This window comes from Mus caroli, chromosome 2 (genome assembly GCF_900094665.2).
Source record: "Mus caroli chromosome 2, CAROLI_EIJ_v1.1, whole genome shotgun sequence".
Classification (NCBI taxonomy): Eukaryota; Metazoa; Chordata; class Mammalia; order Rodentia; family Muridae; genus Mus; species Mus caroli.
Window position 1 is genome coordinate 122,396,740 of NC_034571.1, and position 19,099 is coordinate 122,415,838.

General features: G+C 50.9%; 1 protein-coding gene across 10 annotated transcripts in view; it reads left to right on the plus strand.

Moving 5' to 3' along the window:
* The first annotated feature begins 557 nt into the window (after positions 1 to 557).
* The window catches only part of LOC110289287 (tyrosine-protein phosphatase non-receptor type substrate 1), a 39,203-nt gene continuing 20,661 nt past the window's right edge, over positions 558 to 19,099 (plus strand). The window contains exons 1-4 of one of the 10 annotated variants that reach the window (XM_029473642.1): positions 558 to 933; positions 1,462 to 1,552; positions 17,372 to 17,479; positions 18,142 to 18,495. In XM_029473642.1, the coding sequence (XP_029329502.1) occupies positions 1,471 to 1,552; positions 17,372 to 17,479; positions 18,142 to 18,495 (544 nt within the window). In that variant the 5' untranslated portion in view covers positions 558 to 933; positions 1,462 to 1,470. Of the gene's footprint in view, positions 934 to 1,060; positions 1,553 to 17,371; positions 17,480 to 18,141; positions 18,496 to 19,099 lie in introns of those variants that run through there. The other 9 variants (XM_029473645.1, XM_029473619.1, XM_029473621.1 and 6 more) reach the window with 9 other exon arrangements.

Below are 19,099 nucleotides of genomic sequence, written 5' to 3' on the forward strand. Positions count from 1 at the left end.
AGGATGGGCCAGTAGGGCCTGTCTTGCATCATTATGTCCCTCAACCACCATTGTGAGAAGCAAAATTTGCTATCTCTGAACTTCCAACTCAGAAACTCTCCAGTTTATAAGAGAGGGTCTTGATTCCTCTTCTCTGCCTTGGTGCCCAGCCTTCTGCCGATTAACCAAGCACCTGACCTAGCTCATGGAAACCCAGAGCTAGGGTACATTTTGCATCCAGAGGCTCTGTCCTTTGGGATTGGCTCTCCTGTCCCTCCTCTTCCTCATTAGGGTCACTATTTTGCAGCCCAGGTGTCTCCTAGTACAGTGTTGCCTGGGCCCTCTCCACCTCCAATCTATTCTCCCTGATAGAAGGCCTCTGGTCTGTCTCCTCCCTAGGGCCCAGCCCTGCCCCTCTCCTTTCCCTGCCACAGCATTTTTTGCTGTTCCTCTCCCCCAGCGCGTCTTTACCAAGAGGCACTGAAGTCCTTCCTACACACACGCTATTTTTGTACCATCACTCTCTCCTTCCTCTCCCCCTTCCCCCTGCATTTACTTCCTGCTTTTGCTATACCTTGGGGCCAGCTAGGAAAGATTTGGGCCCCTAGGACTCACGCCCACCCGGAGGCCGACCTTCGGCTTTGGGACACACAAGCAGGGCCTCTCGGGGAGGGGCAGAAAGCAAACCTCCCCGCCCCCTCCACTCTCCACCCTTGCAAGCTCCCCTGCCGCGGGCAGCCTCTTGCCCACTGGAGACTAAGGACTGGCCGGGTGAGAGGCCGAGACCAGGGGGCGATCGGCCGCCACTTCCCCAGTCCACCTTAAGAGGACCAAGTAGCCAGCCCGCCGCGCCGACCTCAGAAAAACAAGTTTGCGCAAAGTGGTGCGCGGCCAGCCTCTGGGCAGAGGGAGCGGTGCTTCCACCGCCTGGCAGCCCTGCGCGCGGCGGCGCAGGTCCGAGCGGCTGGCGGGGACCCGCACGGGCAGAGCGGGCTCGCGCAGAGCCGAGGCGGGCGGCGCAGCTCGCGGGGCGCACTGGGGCGCGGGCGGGAAGGTGCGGGCGCGAGGCGGGGGCGCTCGGCCGGGCCGCCCTCGCGCTGGCCTCGCGACGGCTCCGCGCAGCCCGCACTCGCTCTGCGAGCTGTCCCCGCTCGCGCTTGCTCTCCGATCTCCGTCCCCGCTCCCTCTCCCTCTTCCTCTCCCCCTCTTTCCTTCTCCCTCGCTATCCGCTCCCCCGCCCCCGTGCCTCTGGCTCTGCGCCTGGCTCCCTCGGGTCCGCTCCCCTTTCCCGCCGGCCTGGCCCGGCGTCACGCTCCCGGAGTCTCCCCGCTCGGCGGCGTCTCATTGTGGGAGGGGGTCAGATCACCCCGCCGGGCGGTGGCGCTGGGGGGCAGCGGAGGGGGAGGGGCCTTAGTCGTTCGCCCGCGCCGCCCGCCCGCCTGCCGAGCGCGCTCACCGCCGCTCTCCCTCCTTGCTCTGCAGCCGCGGCCCATGGAGCCCGCCGGCCCGGCCCCTGGCCGCCTAGGGCCGCTGCTGCTCTGCCTGCTGCTCTCCGCGTCCTGTTTCTGTACAGGTAAGCACCCTCAGCTCCTACTGCCACCGTCCCCAAGCTGCGAGCTCAGGCCCCGCACACTGCCGCTAAGCTAATGTCGACAAATCCCTGTAACGGGGGTTACAGATGCAGAGTTGAGGCCCAGAGAGGGTCAGCCACTTGCCCAAGGTCACATAGCCTAGGCTAGAAGCCGGGATAGAACTCTTCTTATCCGGATCTGCCTTGTGGACTGCGACTGGGTAGCCCTGCGTTGGGCTGCGGGGTATAGGAATGAGTTGGTTTACCGTACCCTTTGCCAAACCTGAATGGGGAAGCAGACTGGCAATTGCTTTGGGCAATCGGGCTCCTAGTTTCCCCATATGCTCCCTTGCTAGACTTGATTGGAGAGAGGGTCGGGGCAGAGGTTGGGCGCGCTGTTGGGCTGTTGGGATGGGGGAAGAGAGAGCTTTCGCCCTAGTACCAGAGCAAGCAGGGTTAGTGTATGGAGGTGGAGACAGGAAGAGAGGCCGGAGTAATCCACGGACCCTTGGGAGACACAGTGGGTTTACCTGTGGTGGGCACAGCCCTCTCTGGATGGTCTCCTCCCCGCTACCCCCCTGCCTTCCTTAGGCAGGCTTCCAGTAGCTCCCTGCAGTTCCAGCATGTACCTGTGGCTCTGAGCTTGTCTTCTTTGTTGGCCTACATCAAACACCTGGCTGTCTCCAGCAGGAGGGCTCTGAAGGCCGGTTGGCCAAGGAGTGAGGTCACCATTCAGGAGAGCTGCATCTTAAAGGGGTTTTGCAAAAAATCTTGGGTCTCTTCTGGAAGTATATGAAGGCTAAAGACATAGCTGGGGAGGGACAGAAAGGACCCTTATTTCGTGTCTTCTTGGATTGGTGCTATGGACATAGGGGTCTCTGTACAACCTTCCTTTTGCAGGGAGGTAAATCCAGCCACAGCATGCCGTTCTTACCAACATTTGCCTAGAGCTTGGCACCTGATGGCAGTGTAGAAGGAAGAAGAGAGAGTCAGCCTCAGGAGAGAGGATAACAGGGTGGGAAAAGTGGGGTGTCTAGGAGTTCTCTCTGAGCTGCAGTGTTCAGGAACCCACTGGGTGCCCTCCACCAAGTGCTCCCACCCCATTCACAGTTTTCAGTTACCCTTGGGTCCTCTCAGAGCTGAATGATGAATTTCATCTCTCTCCTGTGAGTGGCTCTGAGGTCTGGTCTGCTTCCTCCTGCTTTACCAGTCCCTGCTCTACCCTGTCATGCTCCAGGGCTTGGGAATCTACAGGCATCTCTCCGAAGTACAGAACACTGGGCCCAGATTAATACCTAAATGTTGGCTCTAGACCTTTTTCTGACTAGGGTCCTGTGGCACAGTCCCTGGCAAACAAATAGTTAACAAGTGTTCAAACTAGCAGTCTGCCCTTCCTGGGTGGGGGTAGGGGTGGGGGTGGTGTGGAGGGGGTGGAGGTGGGGGCAGTGGGAAATGACAGCACCTTTCTTAAGAGCATATCTATCCCCCCTTCCCCACCCTCACCTATAAAATCAATCTATAAAATAATAAAGATTGGATCTTCCGTTCCAATCCACTCAGCATCAATGACTTGAAAAAGTGGGAGCGGTGGAGGGGCATAGATTAACTTCATAGTAAGTAAGCCTTGGGTGGTGAGAATGAGATTCTGGGGGAGGAAGGGATGGTGTATGGCCTTTGAGTGCCAGCCTCCCAGCAACCTGCGCATAGTCCCCTTGGGGCTCAGGATCAAACCTACATTTTTGCCCCAGGAGGTACTTCAGCCCCTAGTGGACTCAGCCTCCCTTGCCCAGGGCATGGAATTTACAGCACACAGAAGAAGTGGGACAGAAGGACAGACAGGTAGGAGGCAACTGTAGGTGGGACAGAAGGGCAGACAAGTAGAAGGCAGCTGTCCAGTTTTCTAGGAAAATGGATATGTTTAAGCAAGAACCCCAAGTATCGGCTTAGAAAAGACATCTTGGATTGAGTGACTACTGTCTCTGGCAGAACTGTCGTCCTGGGAGGTGTCATGTGATCGCTGGGCTTCACAAGATCACTGCTTGGGTGAAGGGAGCTGGTCATGTGAATTATTGCCTCCGGGAGGCAGGAGAGGAAGTTTCTAAAGATTGCACTCGACAAATGATGCCAAAGGAAAATTCTAAAAAGATTCTGGTGAAGTCACCACCGTGGGTTCTTGCAGACTGTGTAGGGGCTGACCCTGCTATTCTGAACGAATGAGATGGTGGCAGGCTTCACAGTCAACTACAGGATGCTTTCCTGGCCCTGGCTGGGCCTGAGCCCTGGGATGGACTGCTTTGCCCTAGTAGGCTGTATCTGTGGGAAGTTGAGGTTCCAGCTTAGAAGAGCAGTGAGCCCCTCCAGGGAGCCCTGTGACCCTTGGGTAGACAGTAGCATACTGACAGCGCCTCTGTGCTTTCCTAAGCACTATAGCTGACCTCACTTCCTCTTTCGTAGGAAAAAAGGGGGTGGGATGGGTGTTATCTGGTATGTCTAAGGTCCAGAGGCTTTTAGAAGGCCCATTGAAGGCTCAGTGTTCTCTGGGTGCTTTGTGGCCATTAATCATCCCTGTCTCCATCCCATGGGGGACACGAGCTGATTTTAAGAGGTCCCCACTGAGCCGGGCGTGGTGGCGCACACCTTTAATCCCAGCACTTGGGAGGCAGAGGCAGGTAAATTTCTGAGTTCGAGGCCAGCCTGGTCTACAGAGTGAGTTCCAGGATAGCCAGGGCTACACAGAGAAACCCTGTCTGGAAAAAAAACAAACAAACAAAAAACCAAAAAACCCAAAAAAAACAAAAAAACAAAAAAATAGAAGAAGAAGAAGTCCTGACTGTGTGTTGAGAAAGGGAGAAGAACCCGTGTTTATTGAGTAGGCCCAGTGCTTTGCCTGCAGTCTCATTTACCAGCAGTATGCTGTTTGGCTCTTACTAGCGATGTTCAGATGAGGAAAACTGAGTCCAAAACTTGTCCCAGGAGTAAGGAACCGGAATTCTGGATCCAGCTTCTGGTTAGAGGAGTGAGTGACTTAGGCGTATGCAGCCCACATTGTTGGGGTGAGAAGAGCCACCTGAGGCTTAGTTGAAGAGCTACAGGAAGGTTCCTGTAAGCAAAAGCTTTTGGTCAGGTTTTCCCGAAGCCCACTGAGTGAGGAACTGGTAGCCTCTTGGCTTCATGGGGAGCGATGTGGTTTGAACAAGAGGCCCCATCTGGGCTGGTGAGCTCTGGATTCCCTAGCACTGGAACGTTCCTCCCTGCATCTTGCCCTTTGCAACAGATGGAGAACAGTGGGCGAAAGGAAGGGAGTCTAAAAGTGCCGAGTGGATCCCACACGCACCACCTCGCTACTTGCAGAGCCTGCGTGTGACAGCGTGTGACAGGTTATTTCTTATTTGTCATCATGAGCTGATGGAAGAGGACCCTCCTTAACTGTGTTCAGACTCCTGGCTGTGGACACAGCTCTGACTATATCATCATGTCACACCCCAGCTCAAAACCAGTGATGCCTTGGACCAAGTTTCCTTAAAAAAAAAAAAAAAAAAGAATAGCAGGGCCTGGGTGTCCCCCGTCAGACCTCAGTTACATGTTTTCCAACAAACATACATGTTCATATGCTATGAGGTAACAGGGCTTCTTCACTGCAGACTGAAGCCTGGTTGGCCACTCATACACCAAGAAGTCCAGGGAAATTCTATGTGGGAGACCCCCCAAGCTGTTCCAGTGTGTTATGAACAAGAGGCATTTGATTTATGCTATGTCTGTTAATATGCAAGCTAACCCAGTTTGGCTCTTGGACAAATCCATGCCCCCAGCTAGCCTCTTATCTCTCCACTTTTGCTCCTGCTGTTCCACCAAGATGACCTTTCCTGTACTTCCTTGCTTCCCTTTGTCTGAATCCCCATCCCTCCAGGTTTCCTTCCCATACCTCCTGCTCAGGGGGGCTAATTCCTCTGACCCTCTCCCACGGTTTTATCTGTTCCTCTTTGAGGCTGCTTGTTACTTCTCCTTTGTTTTGTGACTGTGTGCACTGCATGTTTACCTCTCAGATCTGCTTCTGCAGCCTCACTGACGATTAGCCTCACCATGTACACACAACAGTGCCAGGACCCCCTGGGAGGGAGGTCTGGTTCTGCCACCTACTTGAACAATTTGCTGAACTTCCCTGGGTCTCCTTTTTTTTTCCCCTCATCTATAAACCAGAGATGTCATTAACAGCTCTTTCTCAAGGAGTAAGTCAATTAATGCAAATTGAGATGATGTTTGGAGCATGCCTGGTATCTGTAAGCTATCACGCAATCACTGCCTTATGCTTTGTGACTTGCTCATCCTGGTACCTGTTAGCTATCATGCTGTCATTGTTTTATATTGTTGGTCTTGCTCATATCTCGAACTGGAATGAACTTTTGCAAAGCAGCCAACCTAGCACAGCTCCAGCACATAGTGGGCACTCAGAAAACGAGGACCATGGGTAACTAACTACATGCCAGTGTGGCTCAGAGAGTTCCCTTCTCCTGAAGCTTTCTCCTGGGGGATGGACAGGTTGTGAGGAAACCAGCTCTGCGATCTAATTGCCTTGTTAGTGCCAATGAGCTGTGGACCCAGCCTGACTCTAGGTGTCTCCCTCTGGACTCACACACACATCTGAAATTGTGGCTTCGCAGCCCTGGAAAGCTGGAGGGGCTTGGGAGATAGCTGCTCACTGTGCAGCGGGGTAGAGGGCTTAGCACAGGTCTCCAGATCCAAATTCAGGTCGGGTCAGGCCATGGAGGGAGGTGCCAGACCTCCTACGATACGTGGGGACACTTTTAAAACGGGGCTGGACATTTCTACCGTGAAAGCCAGAGTTCTGACAGGATCCTGAGCTCTGTGAGAAAGTGCTAAAAATAATCATCACAATCCTGGCCTCCGAGCAACTGTGTGTGATCCTAGTGGGTCTCAGAGCTACCCTGGAGTATGCACCATTGATGATTGATCATCTAACCCCCTTGACCAGTGAGGGGATGATGGCTCAGCAAGGTGTCTACATCGGATGGCCACCCAGATCAATCAACCTGAGCTTCAAAGCCTGGGCTTTAGATGTCTCCTTACTTTGCTTGACAAGTAGGGAGGCTGAAGACCAGGGCTTTTGGCACCCTGCTCTCTTGGGACCTCTCTTATCTAGTGTTTATCGATCGGTGTATCCTCCAGAAGATGAGGACAGCAGATGTTTCCAAGATGCGCTCCCATCCACATGCTGGAGAGGGTCTGTTACGCTGGCTGATGCTGTTTAACTGCTCACATGGGCTTCCTGGAACCCTGGCAGGATGGGTCTTCCCTGCCGAGTGGCTTGCCAAGCTTTTAGTCCAGGAAGATGTGGACCAGCAGAGGCAGAGATGGAGAACATACAGCCTGGTCTTCTGTGCCAGCAGGGTTTTCTAGCACATCCGTTTGGGTCTCCAAAGCTGCAGATCAGATCAGAAGCTGGGAGTATACAGTGCTGGGGTTGGGGGAGATTGGATGCTGGAGTGAACAGCTGGGGGACATGGCTAGAATAGGTGATGGCCATGCCAGGACTATAGAGCCATTGGCCCCATCTCTAAGCCAACCGTCAATGTCTTCTAGAACTGGGAGCATAAGGTTGCAGAGAATGCTCTGTGTACCTGTGCTTGGCACAGAACACATGGTGTCTTCCCATATTCTTCCACTTTTGGAAACTTCAGACATGTGCAGAGTGAGAAGGACTGATGAGTGACCCAAGCCTTCATACTGAGGGGCTTTCTGCCATTCTTGTTTCTCAGACTAACTGGGTGATAGGAGCTGGCACAAGGAGCCTTGCACAGTGAACATTAGACACAGCCATTCCTCGTGGATGCTTAGATTGCATGTCTTCCTTTGGATCGTTATCTGACCCTCACAGAGAGCCAAAAAGCATACATTTTACCCATTTTATAGGTGAGGAGACCGAGGCTCCTGAAAACCACCCTGGGCTTTTCCCAAGCCACCCAGCCGTAGAGAATTAAGTCTAGAACCGAAGCCAGGGTCTGTCTGCTCTTGCCTGCTGTGCTGTCAATATTAAGGTCATTCTAATTATAAATATTTGTGCAGTGATTTTGAACGTTGATAGATGCCAGTAGATCTAACGGCTGCTGTGTGTGTTGGGTACCTGGAGATAGAACTGTGAACAAGGTGGGCACATCCCCTGCTCTTATGGAGCTGACATTCTAACGAGGAAGCAAAAACAAACTCATGTCAGCAAATGATGGGTTGTCTCCAGGCCGTTTCTTCCTATGCTCAGTTTAATTCTTTCTGCCCTGAATCCTCCAACTAGGATATAGGCTGTGTGAGGGTAGACACAGTGACCTGGGCCTCCTGGGACCTTAGCCCAGGAGCCCACCCACAGTGGGCAGGTTAATCTACGTTAGTGGAATAGCAGAATAGCATGGATAGGAAAAACCTCCTTTTTTTAATGTTCTTTTTTTAATTGGGTATTTATTTCATTTACATTTCCAATGCTATCCCAAAAGTTCCCCACATGCTCCCCCACCCACGAAAACCTCCTTTTAAAGAGAAGGTTTAAAGATGGTGTTGCACAGGCAAAGACGGTTTCCCCAACTACCACCAAGTCTCTCCTCCAGGGCTCAGACCATGACTGCTACAGATCTCTTCCAACGTGCTGAGATCCCAGGAAGCCCATGCCAGTGCAGAGGAGTAGCCCCAGAACTTGGGATTAGATTCCACTGAACACACCCTCCCACTGCAGACTCCATGGTGGCAGTGACCTTGCTGGTGCTGCCATGACGGTGTGGCACAGAAAGAACTGAGCATTTCATGGGCCAGATGTGGTTAGGAGGACCCCATTCCTGTCTGACTTCCAACTAGGCATTCTGTTAGTAGATCTGTCAAGGAGTAGTGAGAATGGACAGAAAGGGTGAGGGAGGACCTGCAACCACCCTGTGGCCTGGACCATGTTTTTGTTCTCCCTGTTCCTATGGTACTCCGGAGTTGGGTGAGGCTCCATATTTGAGGCCTGCCCTGCTTTGTTCAGCTTTGGTGGTCTTCAGGTGCCTTTGTGGCCCTGTTATATGATAGCCTCGTCATGTGCTTTGGGGCTCCAAAGGGCAGGTAGGGTCCCCACCCCCACCCCTCCACCTCCACTGAGCCTCAGTTTTCCCTCTGAAGGTAAACTGAAGGCTTCAACAGGTCTCTCCAGTGGTGGCTCCCTGGCCAGCTTCTTTGGCACAGGAGACCCTGCACCAAACACCTCTGTGCATTCATCCCTGCCTGACAGAGGGCCACATGTCTCCTTTCCTGCTCTGTGCACAGGCTTCCCTGTCTGCAGTCTGGAAGCTATTCTCACTCTTCTCTCCTGCAGAGGCTGCAAAGGGTTAAGGGAACTACTAGCTGAGCTGGAAAAGCTCTATGAAAGGAATCAGTGAATCACATCAGCTTAGCTGGGGAGAAATCCCATCCGGAGAGCGGAGAGCGTCTTGTGCTGGCTCAGTGCATGGTAACCACGGTAGATGATGTTTAATAGGTGTGTGTTGCTTTTAGAGAGGCCTTTAGTCTGACCAGGGAAATGCGTGCATATCTTTGGCGGCCCAAGAATGTAGAAGCCTGAGTTGAAGGCTGCATCTTGAGAGAAGGACCAATGGTTGTGCCAGCTCCCAGGCTTGAGGGCCCCATGCCCTCACATGGAGGAAAGACTGGTAGCAGCAGCTGTCATCTTGTGGGGCCTTCTAGTCTGTCCATTGCCCTAGGAAGGCATGCCAGGCAGCACCGTGCTTGTTTCAGAGCAAGTCAGGACTGGAATCTGGGAAGAGGCCAATGGGTTCCTGACCTCCACCCTCACTCCTGTGTAGGAAGAAGTCTCTTAAGTTGCTGAGACATTACTCCAGTGAATGTGGCAGTAGTCACTTCAACCTCTCTCAGATACTTCTGGTTCCCAGAGGTCCATGACAGTTCAAAGGGCCCTCACAGTACACAGGTGTTTGCAGTTACTGTGTCCTCACCCCTGCCCCTGGGCAAACCACTGGGCAAGCCATGTGCATTGCTTTGTCACCTCCAAGTTTTGTGTGACCCCGTTGCTGCTCATCCACAGCGTGTGCATTCTGCAGTGTGTGTTTGTTTGTTTGTTTTTAATGTATGTTAAGGCAGAGAGAGTCTGTAGCCCTCCATCTTACCCCAAGCTGAAGGACACAGCCATCACTTCGCTCCTTCACCTTTAAACACCTGGATACATGGGAGTCACTGCCTTCACTGAGCACTTGTTGTCCTGGTGCTAAGTTCCCTAAGTGTGCTGTCCCCTTCCATCTGTGGCCTAAACCTAGAATCAACACCATCCTCATTCACAGAGGAGAAGCCAGAGGTCCACAGTGGTTAGGATGCTAACTGGATTCTTATGGGTAGGAGGATGAGAATCCAAACCAAAACATAACTTTTAGCAAATGCCAGATACTGCTCTAAGTCTGAGAAGTGAAACAGTCTCCGCTCTCGAAGTGCTTACAAGTCTGAGGTAGAGAATCGGACACTAAGAACGTTAAATAAATGTGCAGTGTGTTAAGTAATAGATGATACTTAGAAAAATCAGCAGGGCAAAGCATGGAGTGTACCGTTTTATGCAGGAGGCAGGGAAAGTGCCAAATAGACCTGATCGAGGGGACAAGCCATGTTTGTAGACATCGAAGGAATGAGAAATGGACAGAGGCTCTGCGGTGATCAGAGAGTCTGGTCTGATTGCAAAAGAGCAAGGACCTGGGATCCTGGAGGCCACTGTAAGGGTCCTGATGGTGCCCTCAGCAGAGAGCAAAGGGGAGATGCCCCTGATTCAGGTCTAGAGGCTGCCTTGAGCATGACTTGTTGAGAGATGAAGTAGAGACAGGAAAGTCACTGGGTGGACATGGCCAGATGGTGCAGAAGGAGCTACCACCCACCCAAAAACATCAGAGTCAGAGACAGGAGGCCTGGTCAACAGGAAAGGCTTCCAATTTATCTCCACTGCAGTGGGGCGGGGTGAGAGGAAGGCAGAGTCCATCCATAACTAGAGACTTGAGCCAGCAGGATTAGCTAATGGGTGGAGCATGCAGCCTGGGAGGGAGGGTTGAGCAACCATGTGGTTCTCCACTCTGCTCTCCACCACCCAGCATGTGGTTTTGAGTAGAAACAGGACAGGATCCCTGCTTACAGATGAGGAAAGCTGCTTGGCCAAGTCACTGTTCTGGGGACAAGATACCCAGGCCTCTAGCCCCAAGCCAGAGCTTGCCACTGTCTGGATATCTTAGGAGTCTGCTGTTTCTCACAGAGGCCACCAGGGATGTGGCACAGTGCCCAGTCCTCAGAGATGCCCGCAGTGGAGATAATTTGGAAGCCTTTCCTGTTGACCAGGCCTCCTGTCTCTGACTCTGATGTTTTTGGGTGGGTGGTAGCTCCTTCTGCACCATCTGGCTATGTCCACCCAGTAGTCTGTCCAGCGGTGTCAGCAGAGCATCCAGTGGTGGTCTGTACCCCAGTTGTGTACAGGAAGCCATCCTCCAGGATTCTGGGTTGACCCAGCTCCAGGTCAACCCTGTCCCAGTTTGCTGGGGTCCCAAAGACTCTGCTCTGGTCCCAGACGGAAAGGCCCTTGCCTCTCCTCCGCATCTTTACCCATGTGGCTTCTCCTGGATAGCCTCTTGTTACCTCACCTCCGTCAACCTGGGTCAGAGGCTGCCACCTCTAGGAGGTCTTCCTGGATTCAGCCCTTTCTAAGACCCCCCCTCCCCACCCAAGCATCCTTTCATGGCATCTCTTACTGATGTATAGTCATTGCTTGTGTCCAGGATACTTCCAGAGTAAGGCATTGAAGGATAGGCCCATCTTCCTCATTTTCCCGTGGCATCTAGGACAGGCCCTGCCAGTAGAGGAAGCTTTGTAAGCGGGAATAGATGAATCACTGGGAGGAAAACCACTGATCAGCCACTGATCAGCCACAGCTGCCAGAGCCCTAAGCTCCCAGCTTTGGAGTCCACGCAACTGTATGCTGGGGCAGCCCCCTCTAGAATCCAACACCGACGGCCTCCTGTCCCTGCGGGCCACAGAGCACAAGTACTCCCAGATGATTAGTACCTCCTGCCCAGGGCAGGAACTTAGGCTGAGCACTGTGCAGATGTTACCCACTGGGAGTTGCTACTGCTCACGACAGAACCCCTCCTGTTTCCCTCCCCCGACTTCCCTCTGTGAAGAATCTCATTTCACAGCTTCATCCGAGCTAGGCATGATCCCAACTTGCTACACTGGTAAACATGAGTACATGGGTACATAGTATGTTCATAAACAGCGACCCCTAGGTGCCTCCCTGCACATGTGCAGAACACACACACACACACACACCCCTACCTGCGCAGTGCCCACCTGCACACGCACATGCGCACACACGCCTGTGCACACACGATACACATAGGCTTTTTGTAGATGCCCTCCCACTGTTCACACTTTCACCCTCAGACATCCCTCCGCAGACTACCCACAGTTCAGAAAATCTCTTCCTGTGGTTCACATCACCATGTTTTGTTTGCTCTCTACCTGTTCCCATTTGAACACACTGTGGTGTCCACTAATATGTCTCTACACACATACATCAAATTTTACACATGGCAGCCTGCTGCGTTCCTACCCAGAACCCTATGTACAGACCCAGTAAATGAGTGGATGTTTGTGCTCTGCACACTTACGTATACATACGTGTATCTGCCCTCAATGTATATATGTACTCTTCTATGTATACTTATCATGCTTGCTGTGATATGATGTGAAATCTTGTTTCTGTGTGTGTGTGTTGCATATGCACACACATGTGTGGTGCTAGGCACTAATTCGGGGCTGTAAGCATGCTGTGAAGCACTCTAGCACAGCCCCAACCCTTCTTATGCCATTGCTGGCACCAGGGGCTTTTCTACCCTGCTACCAAGTCGCAGCAGAAGGTATGGGCAATAGTATTAGTGAAACATATGTTGATTAAGTTTGCATTGTAGAGTATCTGAGAGCAACATAAAAGGAGGAAAAATTGTTTTAGCTAGTGGTGTCAGAGACTGGGTCTATGGTCACTCAGCCCCGTGCACTTGGCAGAGCAGCATGGCAGTGGGTATGTATGACCAAGGAAGTGCTGCTGATAGATGGAAAACAAAGGAACACTGCTCTTGACTGGTTCTGTCCACCACCCCTTTTCCTTTAGAGTCCCTAGCCCGGAGGGTAGTGCCACCCGAATCCATGGGCTTGCTCCTTGGTGATTCCTGTCTGGAAATGTCCTCATATGCACACCTGAAGGTCTGTCTTCCAGCTCGTCCAGTTGGTTCTAAATCTAATCAAGTTGACAGTGACAGTGAACTGCTGCAAAGTGCTAGAGGGCAGGCAAGGAAGCACAGGTGACATAGTGACCCAATGGAGGGGTGGCCTGCTGCTGTGGTGGTGGCTAGGGCGGGGTGGCCTGCTGCTGTGCTGAGGGTTAGGGTTATTGGGGTTCTTGGGATAAGGAGCTCTGGACTGTTGCTATGGTTTCTTCCGGGGATGAGGCTTTGGGAGATCTCACATCCTGGGTCACTAGGCCCCGCCTTCCTCCTCAGCTTCATTTCTGAATTGAGTTGGTTTTCTCATTAGGAAGAGCACAGTCTCTTTTTCTTTCCCTTCTTAGAAGATTGTTTTATTTTTTCTTCATCTTCAAGGCCTCATCTGAATATTGCTGTTTTAAAAAGTGAAATATGTTTTCTAAGCCCATTAGTCAGGTCTCAGCCCACCTTACTGCATAGGTTGGTAGCATTTAGCACACTGGTTAAGCCTTTGACACTTTGGCCAGTAGAAGAAAAAAAAAGATTCCAGTTGACAGGACAGGGGTCGCTGGAAGTGGGTGGGGCAGAACATGTAATCAGAGTAGCCAGCTAGAGAGCTGTTTTGTCCTTCGTTCCTGCTGAATGCTGTCACGTGACTCCTTCACAGTCTGACTTCATAACTAGTGTGCCAGAGACACAGCCACGTAGCCCTCGGTCCATGGGGATCCCATGATTCATCACTGCCTTCCACAGCAACAAACACACAGGGTAGTTACCCCTCCCTAGAAACACACTCATGTTCTCCTCATTTGCATCTTTCCCTAAAGCATCACACATTAGTTACAAAAAGAAAGGCTACTGTGTTCAACGTAGTACTTACTAGAAAGTGATAAGCGAGTGGCTCTCCAGCCCACCCTGCTCACTCCGGCTGCACTTGGAGCCCTGGCTCACAGAGATGCCGATCTTACTGATCCAGGCCGGTTCCTCTAGACAAGCGGCTGCTTGGTCCACCAGCGGATGTGTGTTAAGCATCTGCTCTGTCAGAAGCGCAGTTATCAGGAGCCCCAGTCACAGTGATAATGAGCCGAACCGTCTAGGAGAAGTCATTCAAAAAGTAGACGTGTATGGAACGTGCATGTTACGTGTATAGTTTTCTTTCAGAAGGAGACACTGTGTGTATTCTTTTGGACTTGTGGCACCAGAGCTTGGTCTCACATCTGCTGGGCAGTACTCTTTCAGAGTTAGGCCCTCCCACATCACTCAACCTAGAAAACCTGAAATTTATCCAAGGTAGAAATTAAAAAAGAAAAGGCGGCTTTATCAGTTTTTAGAGCCGTAGTCTAAGACAGTGGTATACTTAACAGTTACTCTTTATAGAGCCACAATCACACAGAAAATGCTGGCTTCTTAGACTCTCATTTCACACAGGAGCAACAAATAGGCAGTACAAACCGGAAGTGAACCCCACAGAAATCATCACTCACAAGGAACCTTAAGTTTTTAATAACCTACACCCCTTGAACCTCAAGGTTCGAGATCCAACCAAATGTCACTTGTTAACCCCGACGGTCGGCATAGTTCTGTTGTGATTCTGCAATCTTTCAGGACTGAGCTTTTAGCTCTCAGATGGCTTTACAGTAGGATCAGATGGTCCCTTTCCTTGGATGTGACCCCCTGAGGTTTCCACTGTTCCAGTAATGCCTGAGTGAATGCGAAGTGTTTGCACGTTCCTTAGTTATCAGAAGGTGTGATTTTATGTTGTTTTTATTCTCTTATTTTAACTATAGCACATCAAAGTGTTGCCTGCATTTATCTTTGATAGTATCATGTGAGCCTTTTTTTTTTTAAAGATTTGATTTTAAATTATGTGTATATGAGGTAAGGGTGTGTGTATGGGAGTGCAGGTTCCACACGGAGGCATCAGGTTCCCCTAGAGTTGAAAGTGATTGTGAGCCTCCACGTGGGTGCTAGGAACCAAAGCAGATCCTCTGAAAGACCGGTGCCTACCCAACCTCTGAGCCATCTCTAGCCCCAATATTATTATTTAGTTTTCAGACTTTTTGTTTCTTTCAAATGCTTTACAATAGGTTGTTTGTTTTTACATAGCCACCATTGCTATTTTAAATAGAGCTATGAAAAATGTTCACATCATCACAGTGATTATCTATATAATTCACCTGTGGGGTAAGGGGACATCCATTTCCTCATCCCAGTCATTTGCCCTTTGGGTTGTTGCCCACATTTTCAGGGTCCATGGAGGAGACCTACCTGTATCTGTGATTGGGCCCTGAGGAAGTGACTAGCACGTGATGCTGGTCCACCCTGCGAACCGTTCCCCACCACCTTGATCAGCAATGACGCCTATGGGGATGCTGTCTGGTTTAGGCCCCCAGAAAGGCTGTGCTCTCTGCCAGGAGGCCAAAAGGAGCAGGGAATGGTTTCATTGGCAGTGCTAGTGTGCTGCCCTGGGCTTGGCCCACAGGAGTAATTTTAACAACTTTGGCTCACAGAACTGAGCCTGCAGAGCAAAAGAAAAGCAAGCAAGCAGGCAAAAATAAGAGAAAAAGGAAAAAAAAAGAAAAAGAAAAGGAAAACCAAAAATAAAAAAAAACTGTTGAAAAATACACATGGAGATTAAAATAATGTTTGACACTTACATCACACTTTTAAAATTCTTCAAACGCTTTAGAAACACTAGCTAATTAATTAAGCTGCCTAAATCTGCTTGCAGTTGGTTGAGATCTCCAGAGGAGCTAAAAAAAAGAAGGGGGGTTAAGGGGAGGAGCCAGCCCTCCCCAGCCCCAGATTTTATTGTCACCTGCCTGGCATGTGATTACAGGCCTCTGGCTGCACCACAAGAATAGCCCTGCTCCAACTTGTCAGCGCCCAATTCCCAAGCTCCCGTGAGCGAGCGCAGCTCCTTCATCAACTGCTGACTCACAGTTGTGCGCCGTTGAGGATGGAGATAATAATAACTGAGCACCAGCTCCTGGGTAGCCACGGATGTGAGCACCACTGAACGGATGAAGGAAGAGGCTCAGGGTGTTGCTAGGGTCACGGTGCAAATAAAACCTGTTCTTTCTCACTTCATCAATGTGTTCTTTCAGCATAGATGTGGTTTGGGGAAAGGGTCCTCCTAGCTAGGTTGGAAATCACAGAGATCTGCATACTTCTATTGGGGACACAGTATATACTGGGCAGAAGGCAAGAAGCAGTTCTTAGTGGATCTACCACCCTAACAGTGGGGAAAATAGCAGTTGACGGCAAATCGGATATATAAAGGATACAGCAATGTGATGCTAAGTTTTAGAACTAGAGTTACCAGCAAGTATCTAGCAGGTGCTTATGCATAGCTTTGGAGCAATCTTCATGACAAAGCAGAGGGTACACACCAGTTCCCTGCTTATGTCTGATTGAATGGGAATCCACTTATGAATGCTGAGCTGGCAAAGGGGCCCCTTTCTCTCCCAGGCCTGCGCACATGGTGGTTCCAGTCCAACCGGTCTCACATGGTTAACTGTACACCCACTGGAATATTCATGGCTCCCTGCTATTGGCAGTAGCTGGTGATGTCACTGATGCTCTTGGGAGACTTCCTGTCTCATCAAGCCTGTTGCCTCCTTGTGTCTGTCACTTGCCAGGCCACCAGCCCTATCCTTTCTAGGTTGACTGATGCTGGCTGAGCCCCTGTTTCCACAGATCTCATTTCTTTCCCTGTAGAGTGAGAGTCAGGTTGTAACCAGGCTGGTACTTGCAGGCTCAGCTCACATCTGCCATGAAAATTGGATCTCAAGGCAAGCCCTGGCTGGGGAAGAAGGAGAGGCAGGACAGTGAGCAACTGATGACAGGCCCATCCCAGGGCTCTGAGTGCCTGCAGTGACAGCAGAGCTGATCCATGGACCTCCCTGCCTTAGGCTCTCTCCCCTTGACAGTGCAGCAAGACCAGGCTGTTGATCTATAGGCAAACACACAGTGTCTCTTTTACTCTGCCAACACAAGAGGGGCTACCCAAGGATCCTTCTACAGCCCTGTCTAATAGACAGAGTCACATTAGAAGCCGGTGGGGATCCCAGCTGCGGACCAAGATCACCTGACTCACTGTTGCAGTCTGCCACTCTTGCTATCTTCGTCCTCCCTCTCCTGTCCTCCCGTCTGGGCCACTGTGTCTCTAATGTCTATGTGTCTGACTGCTCATGTTCTACATCCATAAGTTCAGCAAACCATTGTTCAGGAAGGTAGTTAGGCCACTGTGCTTGGGTGGCAAGGACTTTAATCCATTGGATCATCCCTAGATGCTGCTTTTTAAAAATTACTTATTTTACTTTAATTATGTATATCTATTGGTATATGCATATGTGGGGGTGCTTGTGAAGGCTAGAAGCCCCTGGATCCCCTGCACTTGGACTTACAGACCACATGATATAAGTGCTGGGTATCGATCCTGGGTCCTCTGGAAGATCAGCCAGTGCTCTTAACCGCTGGCCATTTCTCCAGCCCAGATGCTGCTTTTTAACTCACCAACTTCAGTTTGTTTGTTTGTTTGTATTAGAAGTACATCAAGATGGGCTCATGCTACACATTTCACAGAAACTAAGGCCAAGGACCATCAAAAGCCCTGTCCATGCTAAAGCCACAACTCTGCAGCATTTGGCAAAGGGTGAGCACCTGGGCCTACTGATGACTCCATGTGATGCAGGCTTATGCTACCAAGCCACAGCCTTATGCTAAGACCCGGGTTCTCACCTCTCCTACCACAGACTGCTGAGACCCGCTGCTCTGCTCGGGTCTACACAATCTCCCTCTTTGAAAAGTACCACACATCCTGGGGTCTCCTCCATCTGCATCTCTGCTGGGTTTGTTCCCTCTGTGGGGAATTCAAGCTCCCATTATAACTGACAAATTCAGGCCTGGCGTGGTGGCACACGCCTTTAATCCCAGCACTCGGGAGACAGAGGCAGGTGGATTTCTGAGTTCGAAGCCAGCCTGGTCTACAGAGTGAGTTCCAGGACAGCCAGGGCTACACAGAGAAACCCTGTCTCGAAAAACCAAAATAAATAAATAAATAAATAACTGACAAATTCAGCTCAGACATGACACTTCTCCAAAGGGCTTAGGCACTCTACTATGCTAAGCTATGTGGCTTAGCACTCTGTGCTTTAGTTTTCTTATTAGTCTTGAGGCTCATGTGGGGAATAACACATGCTGAACATTGTGCTGAACTCAATAGCATTGTGTGTGCTCAATCAGTGAAAAATCATTGATAAACCTGAGCCTGCAGGATCCCTTAAGGTTAGTCATGGCTGCCATCTTTCTTTCCAGGAGTCACGGGGAAAGAACTGAAGGTGATTCAGCCTGAGAAATCAGTGTCTGTTGCTGCTGGGGATTCGACCGTTCTGAACTGCACTGTGACCTCCTTGTTGCCAGTGGGACCCATTAGGTGGTACAAAGGAGTTGGGCAAAGCCAGCTGTTGATCTACAGTTTCACAGGAGAACACTTTTCTCGAGTTACAAATGTTTCAGATACTACTAAGAGAAGTAACTTGGACTTTTCCATCCGTATCAGTAATGTCACCCCAGCAGATGCCGGTACCTACTACTGTGTGAAGTTCCAGAGAGAATCAGCGTCTGACACAAAAATACAATCTGGAGGGGGAACAGAGGTCTATGTACTCGGTAAGTAAGCCTGTGCCTTCTTCATACCCTGATATGTAGCATCAGGTCAGAGAATAACATCTTGGATCTGGTGAGTGTGGCTCACAGCAGGTACAATGGGAGGTCAGGTTCATGATCTAAGCTCAACCTTCAACAGATCAGAGAAGCTGAGGCCAGGTGTTAGCTCAAGGTTCCAGTGCTAGCAGGTAAGAGGGCATCTGCACCCTCATCTGCCCACCCCACAGCCCTCTCTTCCTTGCCCATGGTTCAAGTACCAGCGAATACCAGAATGCAGATCCCGGCAGGCTCCTTGCTGCCCAGGCATTAAGCATCCTCACAGGTGAGCCCAGGACACAGGAGATGCTGAGAAAGTTCTGAGCCTCTAGGAAACCCAGACTCTCCACCATCACTTTCACAGAGACTCAGGATGCCCCCTCCATTCAGAACCCGGGGCCTGTCAGTGACTGGGAAAGCTCTCCCAAATGCTAGGCAGGACACAAAGCACCCCTCCATTATGTGAATGCCTCCATTTTACTCTAGCCTCTAGAAATTCCACAATTTATTATAGTCTTCTGTTGGTAGAGAATTCAGTTCTTCCAAACTGTGGACTTTTACAATAGTGCCG